Raw genomic sequence first — 11853 nt, forward strand, 5'->3', positions numbered from 1 at the left:
AGTCATATTGTGTGTGTGTGTTCATACTACTTTATTTTGTTTTGGTCAAAAGGGGCCACTTTATGGGCTGACCAACTTTGATTATTCACCAGAAACAAAAAACAAAGAAAGCTATTTTGGTGCATCTGACTCTTCATAATGGGAGTGGAAAACAAATACTGCGGCAAATCCTCCATTTTCCTGCCTCCACAAATGCAGACCCACAGATTTTAATTACTATTGCAGTATCTTCCATCCATCCCTGCGGAGGGCATTAACTGTAATCAGTGGAAGGTAGAATCATTCCTCAGAGTGTGCTTCTTCAAAGGAGCTAGATCATTTCCAAGGCTATGCTGAAATTTAAACATATGATTCCAGGGGGCAATCCCAGCATTTAGCAATATTCCAGATGTTTGGAAGGGAGCTCATCTCCTTTCAGAATCATTTCATGTTTGGAAGGGAGCTCATCTCCTTTCAGAACCATTTCAGCAGTGTGGGTGGAAGAGAGACTGTCAGAAAGTGAAGAGAGCAGGAAAGGGAGCCTGCATAGTTTTACTTGGGAGAGAATCTCCAATAACACCATTTTTATGGCACATTTTAAAGCTGATAATTTTATGGGGATTCTTTAAAAAGTATTGTTTTTAACTTTGTGAACTGCTTCAAGCAGGAAAGTCCCTGGACAGGTAGTATATAACTTTTCTGAATCTCTCTGGAAACAGCGGTAAGAAAAGACTCTCTTGATCTATTTTGAAAGCCCACCTTGACATCAGCAAGAAGAAGAACCAGGGGTCACCCACTTTAATGAGAGCTACTTCTGAGTAATGAAAAAGATCCCTGCTCCCACCCCCAGCATGTTACCAGGTTTTGTGCTGCCCTAGACACAACATGAATCAAGAAGAGCACTGGAAGTGAAGCTATCGGCTAAGCAGCACAGAGAAAAGTCCTATGAGATAAAAGCTTTTAAAAAAGAAAATACCTCAAGCAGATCTTTTTATTATCTTTTTCTGAATCTTCCAGAGGATACATGAGCCAGAGAACTACTTGTAGCTCGTGAGCTACCTGGTGGAGACCCCTACAACAGACCAATCCTCTTCCCCCGCTCCTATTTGCATGTTTAAAAATTCCAAACCCAGAATGGCAAGCCCAGACCAAGCTACAGATTTCTCAGAGCATTGCCTATTCAGCTGAGCTGTAGCTCGGACAGTCAACTGAGTGACCAGTGAGGCAGCCGTAAATCTGGAATGAATATTCCAGTACGAGTTGAAACAAAAAGATTGTGACCAGGTTGTAATTGGGTCATGAGGAGTAGGCTTTAGATGGACAATCCCCGAGCTTTTTGAATTACAGGAACCAGCAATGGCTGCACCTAATGCAGCTGGCCTTAGGCACTTAGAAAGAGGGATTTGAATATCCCCACTAAAAGATGGATTCTAAAAGAAAAGCATCAGATGGCTCAGAGGGTATGTTTGCCTCAAATTGATCATTGTCTATATGTTATATGGGGCCATGTAAAAACAGACGCCTGGGAAGATGTGTGATGACTCCTGAGTTCAATGTACAGCATTTAGAGAAACCAGTTATAGGAGGATTCTAAGAGGGCGGGTCCAGAAACAGGGAAGGTGACAGTTGGAAAATGACAGTTGGGGGAGAGTGGGTAGTATCAGGAAGGGCAGTGGAAGAGTATGACAAGGGGTAACCGTTATGTTATTTTTGGCATAATGGGATATTAAGAGTTTATTAGCCTGTTTAGCTGTCTCTTTTTGATATTATATTAAATGTAGAAATTATCAAAATTGCCACCAACAGTGTCTCTTCCCTCTACTGAAAGACTCTGTGTAAACCCAGGACTTTGACTTTATCTCCTTCGGGTCTACCTTGCAGTCATCAGTTTCTGGGTTCCTTCTGGGTTCTCTCCCATGAGGATTCTGTTTAGCTATGCTAGGGTTGCCCGCCTCCAGGTGGGACCTGGAATTACAACTGATCTCCCGACTACGGAGATCATCTGGAGAAAATGGCTGCTTTGGAGGGTGGACTTTATGGCATTATAGCTCTGCTGAGATCTTGTGTTATACCATTCATAATTTTGTAAATATTCCATCCCCACCCCTTGGAGGCAACTTCCTTTCTAAATCCCAAACTCGATTCCTGTAGTCCTCTTTTAGACAGAAAGCCTTTCTTGGTCAGCAGGATAGCCAGCCTCTTTCATATTTTAGACTGAGACCTGCTGCAGAATCTTCTTCTTGATGTAGCTAATTGTATTACTTGTATTAACTACCCAGAAGCAGCCTTTGAGGAGAGCCGTGTACGCATGTTCAGTTCATTTTGGATGCAAAGTTTGAACCATGAGCTGATGCTGCCTTTTCTGTCCCTTGCTTCCACCCACCCACAGAGGTGGACCTCTTCAGTCCAGCCCGAATCTCTGAAAAGGTCCTCTTGCACCTGCTGAAACACCCAAGTGTCAACCAAGACGTGAAATTTGATGAAAGCAACCGCCTGGCCCCTGAGCACTACCTGTACCAGCGCAATCAACCGGTCAATTATTTCATCCTTATCTTGCAGGTACCACTTTTCACTGAGCATTTATTTAGCGGCCGAGCTGTGTTAAGCAGGGTGAAGCCTCCACCTCGAATGAGGGAGCTGTGGCAAATTAAGGAGCCGGGTTCCGCACCCACTCCAGACCAAGGCCAAATCCAAATCTTCAGAGTGCACTTTTCTGTTTGGGGTCTCTGGAGTCCATGGCCTGAGGTGGAAGGTGGGAGTCTGCAGTGTGTAGCCAGATTAGCGAGACCTGAGCAGTGTGGAGGTTTCAAACTGCCTGCCGGTCACAGGGCTGATGGTGACACCCAGTTCCCTTCAGTACCAGGTGACAGTTTTCAGACCTGAGTGCAAATTGTCTTCATTGCCCCGTTCAAGATCCAGAATCCCTAAGGCGCACCTCCTCAGTTTGCATGGAGATCAGGCTGCACTCCCTGGTCCATGTAATCTGCACATGACCCTGGTGGGCCTTGGGGTCGAAGCAAGAGAAACTGAGCCATTTCCTCCTTTTCCAGCCACCAAACATGAATTGACGGAGCAAAGTGCAGTGGGCCGCACAAAGCCCAATTCTCTCTCTCCAGACATAGTTGGGTTTGTAAAGGGAGTTGTGGAGCTTCTTCCAGCCTCTGACACCCCTATCATGAAGTGTGTGAGCTCTTGCATAAGGTGCATCTCTCTCTCCTCTATCTCCCCCACCACCAATGGATGAAAAGGAGATGGGGAACAGTGTGTGAGCATGCAGAGAGGGGGAGCTTATTCTGGCTCTGGTGGTGCTGGGTCTCAGACCATGGAGTTTCTAGAAGCTTCCTCCCCAAACTAAACTCCATGAGGAGAGGTGGGGTATAAATAATTTAACAAGCATGGCTTTGCTGTTCATCCATTGGTCGAGGAGCTGTTGTAATCTAATGACACCCCACACCCCTTGACAGATATCCAGACTTTAAAGTGAACTTTCTGAAAAGGCTTCACAATGGTGGTACTCACATGCTTAGATGGTATGAGGTCATCCAGTGGGAAATAAGGAGCCAGTGTACTTTCTGTAAAAGGCAGATGGGCCACAGACCTTGGCCTTTCTCCACATGGGGTGGCACAGCGAGGGCTTGGCTCACTCCCAGGCATCAACAGCATGATATTAGCATCGCTTCCTAGGCCTACACAGCCAGCCCCAGCTAGGACCAAGTCAGATCTTTGCAGTTCACCACATCATCTTGACTTGGGCCCAGCCAGCAGCGGTAGGCTCTGAAGGTGATGGGTGTACCTTGCTTGGGGCAGTAAAATAGCCTTGAACTAGCCCCCTGCAGATGAGATGGCACTGTGGATTCTAATTATTATTATTTATTATAATAATGCATCACTTTTGGTACAGATTGGCTCTCCAAGTGGCTTATAATGGCTCAATTCCGTCAGAAAGAAAGAGGGTAAGGGATAGGTGGGTATGTATGTGGGCGAATCTTCCAATCCCAACAGGTGAGGGCGTGGTCCAGTTTCATTTTTCTGGCTGGTCAGATTGGACAGAAGGATCTGCAGCTAGCTTCAGGGGCTGGCTGATGGTAAAGGTGCCAGGCCACAGAAGCAGCTGTATATACAAGGAAGTCTCATTTCTGCACAAGCAAAAATGTAAGTGGTAGAGCCATAGGGAGCCAGGTGATGCTGGTTTGGGGTCCAGATCTGACCCATGGGCCACCAGTTTCTCGTCCCTTGCCTAATGGGATAGTAGTGTATCGTAAGAAGAGGCCATCTGGATTATCAGGAGGATCAAGGGAGCAAATGAGATTAGGATCTAAGAAGCCGCTTGGTCAGATCCAGTGCTTTTCCTGCCTCCCTATTAGTACTGATCCTGGCTTGCTGTTAATATGTTCTCCTTCCTAGGGCAGGGTTGAAGTCGAGATTGGAAAGGAGGGACTGAAGTTTGAAAATGGAGCCTTCACGTATTATGGTGTCTCTGCACTGACAGCTCCATCCTCAGGTGAGGCGCACTCTCTAGCCTGGCTCTTCTTACCGCCAGTAGCCCTTTTGGGAAGGGGGAATTTACTCTAAGGACCTTAAGGGGAACTTAGTGAGGACAGATGGAGGGACAGCAATGTTGTCTCCACCTAAAGAGTTCCTGAGGTTAACAGACCAGCATTTCTAAAGTCTCCTAGTGAAAGGTGAGATTTGAACCAGAGGCCTTCTGGTTCACAGCTCAGCTGTGGTGCAACACTAACTCTGAATGCATGTGAATGATGCCAGTTGAGCAAATACACATGTATGATAACTTATCTATCAGTGTTGAGATGCGGAGGGAAAGAAGGCTTTACTTAGTAGCTGTTGGTGGGGGGAGCCAACATACATTTGGGCTGTATTTTTCCTCCTGTATGTATAAGAGCTAGAAACGTGTTAAATTCAAGATTTGCAAAATTTTGTTAGAACCTACATTTCTCGCCCTGCTTGTCCCTGCTCCACTCTAAACCCTGCCACCTTTTTCTTTAATAGTTCACCAGTCCCCAGTGTCTACCCTCAGGATGAATCGTCGTGATCAGCAACTGGATGGTGGGGAGAGCAGTAACTACTCCATGTACTGTCCTGACTACACTGTCAGAGCTCTCACTGACCTGCAGTTCATCAAGGTAAGCAATAACATGGCATCTGGAATGACCTTCTCTTGGCCAACCATGTACAAAGCTTCCAAAGAGATTCAACAGATATTCATGGGGGGGGGGGTGTTAATCAGTAGCACTACTGTTGGGGTGTGCATCTTGGCTTGTTGGCTTGAGTAATTTGAAGCTAATATGCTACCTTGGAAGGACCTCTGACCCATTAGGCAAAATGCAGCCCAGCAGTCAGCTGCTTGACAAGCCCTGCTTTTTACAGTCCTGGGCAGCAGAAAATGGGGTATGGCTGGAAAGTCCCTCACGCAGCCACCTCGCTGAAAAGCTCAGAAGATCTGGATTTGGTCTGAGCCTGATTGGGACATCTGGGAATCTCGTGTTTTCTTCCACATGATCTCTGGTTGAAGAAAGGCAAAATGTAAAGAAATAAAGAACAAGAGGCTTATTGGTTGGCTGCATTCAGCTCAGGGATTTGCTTATGTTACCCAACAACCTTTTCCACAGTTAGAAAATCTCTAAACACCCCCCCCCCGAAGTGTGGGGTACATGGTTAAAATCTCAGGATTGCATATTTGGGGTGCAGAGCCCTTCTGTGGGCCAAAACAGAATAATCAAAATAGGAATCTCCAAACATGATTCATGAATAAACCCATTTTTGTCTTGATCCACATGCAGAGGTTCTTTGCTCTTAACTGGGAAATGTGTTTTCAGTCAAACCCTTCGAGTCAAGGAATTTGTACTATGGGTTTGTCTTTTGAGTACCTACCTGTTCTCCTTTTCGTATTGTTTTCCCATTCTTCAGCTGTTTTAAGCTGTTTCCTGGTTTACTATTGATTCTCTGTGTGGTTGTCCTAGCCCTTGTTGAGTTTGTTTCACTTGTTATGCACAGGTACGTACACATATAGAAACGCTTTTATATATTCTTCTCTGCAGGTCACTCGGCTACAGTATCTGAACGCCCTCATGGCCTCCCGGATACAAAACTCACCCCAGTCACCTGATGCCATTGAACTGAAAATCGTTCCCAGCAGCCAGACAAAACTTCTGAATGACAAAAATGCTGCAGCAGGTATGTGCTCATGTGACCGTGGCCACCAGATGCTGGTGTAGCTTTACACCTTGATGTTCTTTTTGCCACCCCGGTTTCACATCTTGTCTGTACCTTTGGATGCAGAGTGCTGAGGGTCCTCCTGTGTACTCGCCTTTCTGCTTGTGCTCATTAGCTGCGGAGGCCAGCCTCGCCGTAGATCCCTTCAAAAGACCTCCGGGCTGGTACTCAGGCTGAGGCCCTACTTGATGCCCCAGATAAATGAGCTCAGGTACAAAGGCAGATCCTGGAGAGAGGAGACAATTCGAGCTATTGTGCTGCCCTGGATGAAAAATCATTTTGTTCTTGTTGTGTAGGGTCTGATGCCAGGGAGGAATCATATTCTCTCATTTGGAGAGATTTCTCAATGACAGCCTCTTTTCACCCATAGTACTAAATGGGTATTTTATGTATTTGTTCATTTTATCTAAAAGTTCAGCCTCCCCTTTCCATTATCTGTGTCCCTGGCAAAATTAATACTTTAAAATGGTACAAACAAAATACAAGACAGCATGAGAAATGAAAAAGCAGCATTCAAACAAATAAAAGTTTTTGTAGCCAGGAAGCCTAATCCGGGTAGGAGGCTGTGGGACAGCCAAGAAAAACGTGCCTGAACGTTAACGACATTGGCAACAAACAATCCTTTTGGCAGCGGGTGCTGAGGGCGTGGTGCCCTTGTGAAAAATGGCCATCTGTTCTGAAAGGAGGGGCATTTGGAGCAGAACCTTCAAAGAAGTGCTCATGGGCTCATTTTGGGATATCAAGGCAGGCCCTCAATTTGTGTTTGTGTCCTGAGGTCTCTTGACAGGCTCTACAGGGAGGCCAGACTCAGCTGCCTGCCTAAGGCCACAGTCAGGAAGAACAGGAGGGAGCGACACAAAAATGCTCCCCCCCCCAAAAAAAACCCCTGATCATCTTATTTGCAAAGGTCTAGAGCAGGAGGGAGAAGGGTTGTGCGCCCCCTTGTGGGATTTCCAAATGAGGTGCTGGAATTCTGCCATTCATCATACTGGTTTGGATGGTGCAGCTGTGGTTTTCACGCCATACTGCAGGGAGCTCTGGGACTCCTGAGAACCTTATCAGGGGTTCCTGAAGAACTCCCACTATAGGGGAGAAAATTCTCTGTGCTGTTGATCTTCCCCTACAGTGTGCAGCTGGGGGTGTTGGGGCTGAAATATTCTCAGTTTGCATAGGCAGCAGTGAGGCCCAAACCGCATGTCTGATACTTGGTGTGCCTGAGAAACTGCCCCAGAATCCTCAGCAGTTGGGCAGACAAGCGCAGCTGGAAAGCTTTCCCTTATGTTAGATGCTTTGAACAGTGGCCAGTGGGCAAAGAGAGTCCTAGTTGCCCTAGTTGCTGGTATGTTTCCTGGGCGTGTATTGGCGACCTGACAGTGGGATCGCAAGCAGAGAGAGACCCTTCTAAGCCCTGTTGACCTCCATGAATGTAGAAGGGTGTTAAACTCTGCTTAGGAAGCACTGGGAATCTCTGATCAAAGTGTCTTCTGTCTGCATTTTCACTTCTGCTCTTTCTTCACAACTTTTGGCAGCTAAATGCAGGTGTCTCTCCTGTTCTGTTCCTTCCTTTCTCCCTCCAGCCTTCCCGCTAAACCTCTCTCTCTTTGGCACAATTGAGAACTGCATTTAATACTGGCCTCTCTGCCAGGGTCTGGAGTGGGTTTTTATTTTCAAAATCACAAGGTAAATACCTGGTTCTTCTCTTGTATTTCCCCTCTCCTTGACAAGACTCCTGAGATGGTCTCCCAGCTGCATGGGAGCCACATCTCGGCAAGCAGCTTCCTTGGATGACACAACCTCATGGCCAGAATCTCATGGATCTTTCCCAGGGAATAGGCATCACCTTGGGGAAGGGGCACCGGTTCCAAAGGAGAGGCCCATGCCCATTAAGTTGGGATCATGTGAATGTTCTAGTCATGTGGGGCCTGCCCACAGATCAGTGGGTCCCACACAGGTGGAAAGAAATTGGTGGGGCACCCTTTTAGACTGAGTCTGCGCTTGCAGCTGAATAACATGGCAGAAGGGACTGTACTGCTGCATGTGGGAGAATATGACTTTGGAACTCTCCTCCATATTTAAAAAGAAAAAAGTAAAACACCTCCCTGCAAATGGAAAATGCGCACAGAAGGCAAAGGACTGGGCTCAAAGCTTTCTCCTTAATGTGCTAGTTTTGCATTTGCAAGGGAGTCTTTAATACAAAGGAGCGTTCAAAAAGGTGACTCCCACAGCAGTTGTGCCATTCATTTTACTGTCTCATTTCATTGCATCCTGTAGAACACGTTTCTGGTCTGTTGAGTCATGAATCCCCCCCCCCCCCCCCCTTTCCTTCCCCCTTTTAATGGTGGGTAGAAGGGGAGATCCAGTCTGCAAGAGAACAGGGAAGGAGTTAAGTGGTGCATGTGTGTCTGTTTCCCTTTGCCCTGCAGCCAGACTCCAGGAAAACAATTTATCTCCTTCAGTATCATTTTCAGCTTGTCTCACATGGGTGAATACAGATGGCTGCCTTCAAAGTGAGAATTTGCCATGGTGTGTGCATGATCATTTAGCAAGTCAGTTGTCTGTCTTTGTGCTCTCCCACCCTACACTGTCTACCTTCCTGGTTCTACTTCTTCCAGCCTGTGCATATGCCATGACTCTACAAAAGCACAAAATACAGCGCTGGGCATAAAACTCAGCTTCCTACTTTAATTTTTGAAAGAATTAAATTTCTAGTCCTTATGGTTGTGAAGCTGTGATTGCAAGGATGTTGCCAGCAGCTGTTATGACAACTCAAAAGCCAGAAAAGCAGTCGAATTAGATTTGTCGGTTTTCAGTCACTGGTGGCTTGGCGTCTGTGTTCTTCCTTGCCTTTCCTCCCTTGACTGTGAGACGTGAATGCATTTTGTGAAAATAGGTTTTTAAAGTGGCAGAATCAGCACAGTAAGGTCAAGTATGCAAATCTGCTTTCTTTGAAGAATCTGTACAGGGTTTTTCAAGTAGCCTTTTAAAAAAGTAATGATTACTAACCCAGACCAGGCTATCTGCTTCTCCAAAGCGTGTGACAACTCACTACCCTTTGCTGGGTTTTTTAGTCACCCTGAGAACCAGTAAAAGTAGAGGATTCCATATCTGGCACACATCATCCCTCCCAGACATCTTAGCCCCCATTTTTTCATGTTCCCAGAAGTCCTGTTGAGCTGGCAAAATGGGTGAGCAGCACCTGATGAGATTTCAGAAGCCTGAAGGTGAGCTTAGCATGGAGCTTGTCCGGAGCTGTCGACTTTAGCATCCAGCCGAGAAACTAAATTGTGCAAAATAAGGTGATGGGGACAAGTATGGATACTTACACATACAGCATTTATATAATGCTTTAGAGAGTCCACAGTGCTTCAGGCACATTAATTTAGGGTTTCTGAGGCCAGTTATTAACCCCATTATTGCCAAGGGAGGGGGAGTGACTTTCAGCAACTTACCTACACAGTCAATTTGCAGCTTGGAGGAGAGTGGAGCAGAGGTGCCTTAGGCTGGTGCCCTTAACACTACTGTTGTACTGGTTTTGCCGAATGTGTTTCCCCTAATGCAAAATTTGCATTTATTTCCTTTTGTGCTGTAAAACGTATTGTCGCCTTCCCTCCCAGTTCCTTGGCTCAGCCACTTGTTCCCAAGCCAGTGAGGATTCATTTATTTAGACCCAAGTGGTAACTCAGAGTGGCTTAACAGCATCCCACTCCCCTCCAATGTTCCCTCTAAACTGTGGAGTCTTGTGAGCCAAAATTCTACTTGGTGAGCGGCTGGCATTAAAGTTGTGAGTGAGCAATTTGGTTCCTGCATAAATTAGTTTGCTCTGGGGCCCTCCTTCCTGAGCGAAGGCAAAAATGTGTGAGCCAGAGGCTAAAAACTGTGAGCCAGCTCACACTAACTCAGCTTAGAGGGAACACTGCTCCCCTCCTCCATTTTATCCTCACAAGAACCCTGTTAGGCAGGTTAGCCGGAGAGAGTGTGTGACTAGCCCAAGGTCCCCCAGCAAGCTTCCATGGCAGAGGGAGGATTTGAGCCTGGGTCTCCTAGATCCTAGTCCAGCATTCTAACCGCTGATGGCCACTCTCTTTCTTCTTGCTCCAGGAAAAAGCAGAAGCAAACTAAACCTCCTGGATGAGGAGAGCCTCAGCCGGAGCACTGGAGTCTGACCTGCTGGAGGCTGCTGTCGAACTGCAGGGGGATGGGCTTGGGTGGATCTCCTGGCTTGCACCCATGCATCCCACGAACATCTCGTTTGGTGCCTGCATCCTAGACTCTGGGGAAACTGGATGTCTCTTGCAGCCAAGCAGGCTGCGGGCCCCTTTAGGTGGCTTCTGGTGCTTTGACCTGGCTGTGCACAGGATTCACCCCCCCCCCCTTTTTACCAGGACTTGACTGGTAGTTGCGCTCAGGAGGGGCTCCACCGGCAGCAGCGAGCAGCCAGCTTGTGCCTATAGACTCATCTGCTTCCGGCACCTGTGCGGGGGTGGGGTGGGGCTAAGGGTCTCCAGGAGGAATACACCCCTGCCAGTATTGATGTCCCTTCCGCTGCAACAAACCCCCTTGGACTTCTTCCAGATGGCCTCCTGCATGTTTTTCCCAGTTTGTCACACACAATGGCAAGTTGCACTGGCAGTCCGGAGTGGGGGGGGGGGTCAGCTTTGGAGACCCGCAGCATCCCTCTTGGCTCTGTAGCTGCTGGCTGGGAGGCAGCTTGTGCTGAACTTATGCTGCAACCTCCAAGTTTGCCCTGTGTCTGCTGCAAGGACATGCATTACATGGAACCGGCATCCAGCTGGTCTGCCAAGTTGGCATTATCCATGGTTGGATGTTTCTCTAGGGACCTACTCCTCCTACCTTACTGGGCCATTGATGTCACCTGTATTGCTGGTCCTCTATGTGCCAGGTCTCCCCACATTTGCCCATCCTTGCCCAGTGCCAGGTATAGCATTATGCCATCCTGTGCCCCCCCCCCCCCCCGTCCAAATTGTGCCAAAGTCCATAACCTCTGGAGCCACACTGCAATCCTGAAATTCAGCTTGCCAACTGTGCCTCCCACCCTTTCCCAAGATTCTGATCCCCAAGGGCTGCCTGTGCCAACTGGGGGAGTGCTGTCTTTCTGCAAAGGGGCCCCTGCTTCCCAGGGACTGCCCACCTCCTCCCTCTCCCTCTCCCTCTCTCTCAATTTATATCTGAAGCCCTTTAACACAACCTAGGCTTTAACTGTGCCCTTGGCACCAGCAACGACTCCAGAGGCAAACAGCCCCCAAGGCTGTGATTGCTTCACAGTGGACTTTATCAAATTTCAAGGTGCAACCCTCCACAAACCCCCTCCTGACTTCTCATGTAAACTATGCGGGAAGGGGTGCTCTCCTGATCTAGGCATCATGTGCACTGACGCTCTTGCCTCAACCCTTGCTTGCCAAAGCATGAAAAATTCTGCAGCATTTTATGGACATTTGCCCAAGAAGGCTCACTGGGGAAGTCTTAACTGGGTACCGCATCTCCTATGGCTGCTCCTGATGCCTTCCTGTCCGTGTGCTTAGAAGAGGAGCTGCTGTCTTGTTTCCTTCGGACCCATCCTTCACCTCAGCCATCAGGTCCAGGTCCAAGAGGCGTTGTTAGATGACTTGGTTTGCCGTTGTCTGT

At 47.6% G+C, this 11853-nt stretch overlaps 1 protein-coding gene across 1 annotated transcript in view; it reads left to right on the forward strand.

Moving 5' to 3' along the window:
• Window positions 1-7889, forward strand: part of CNNM3 (cyclin and CBS domain divalent metal cation transport mediator 3) — a 29300-nt gene extending 21411 nt beyond the window's left edge. Inside the window, exons 4-8 of the mRNA XM_015408182.1 lie at window positions 2369-2538; window positions 4384-4480; window positions 4987-5120; window positions 6036-6171; window positions 7788-7889. Coding sequence (XP_015263668.1) covers window positions 2369-2538; window positions 4384-4480; window positions 4987-5120; window positions 6036-6171; window positions 7788-7837 — 587 coding nt within the window. The 3' untranslated portion in view covers window positions 7838-7889. The remainder of the gene's footprint in view (window positions 1-2368; window positions 2539-4383; window positions 4481-4986; window positions 5121-6035; window positions 6172-7787) is intronic.
• The last annotated feature ends 3964 nt before the right edge of the window (window positions 7890-11853 follow it).

Source organism: Gekko japonicus, unplaced genomic scaffold, assembly GCF_001447785.1.
Source record: "Gekko japonicus isolate JY-2015 unplaced genomic scaffold, Gekko_japonicus_V1.1 scaffold139, whole genome shotgun sequence".
Lineage (NCBI taxonomy): Eukaryota > Metazoa > Chordata > Lepidosauria > Squamata > Gekkonidae > Gekko > Gekko japonicus.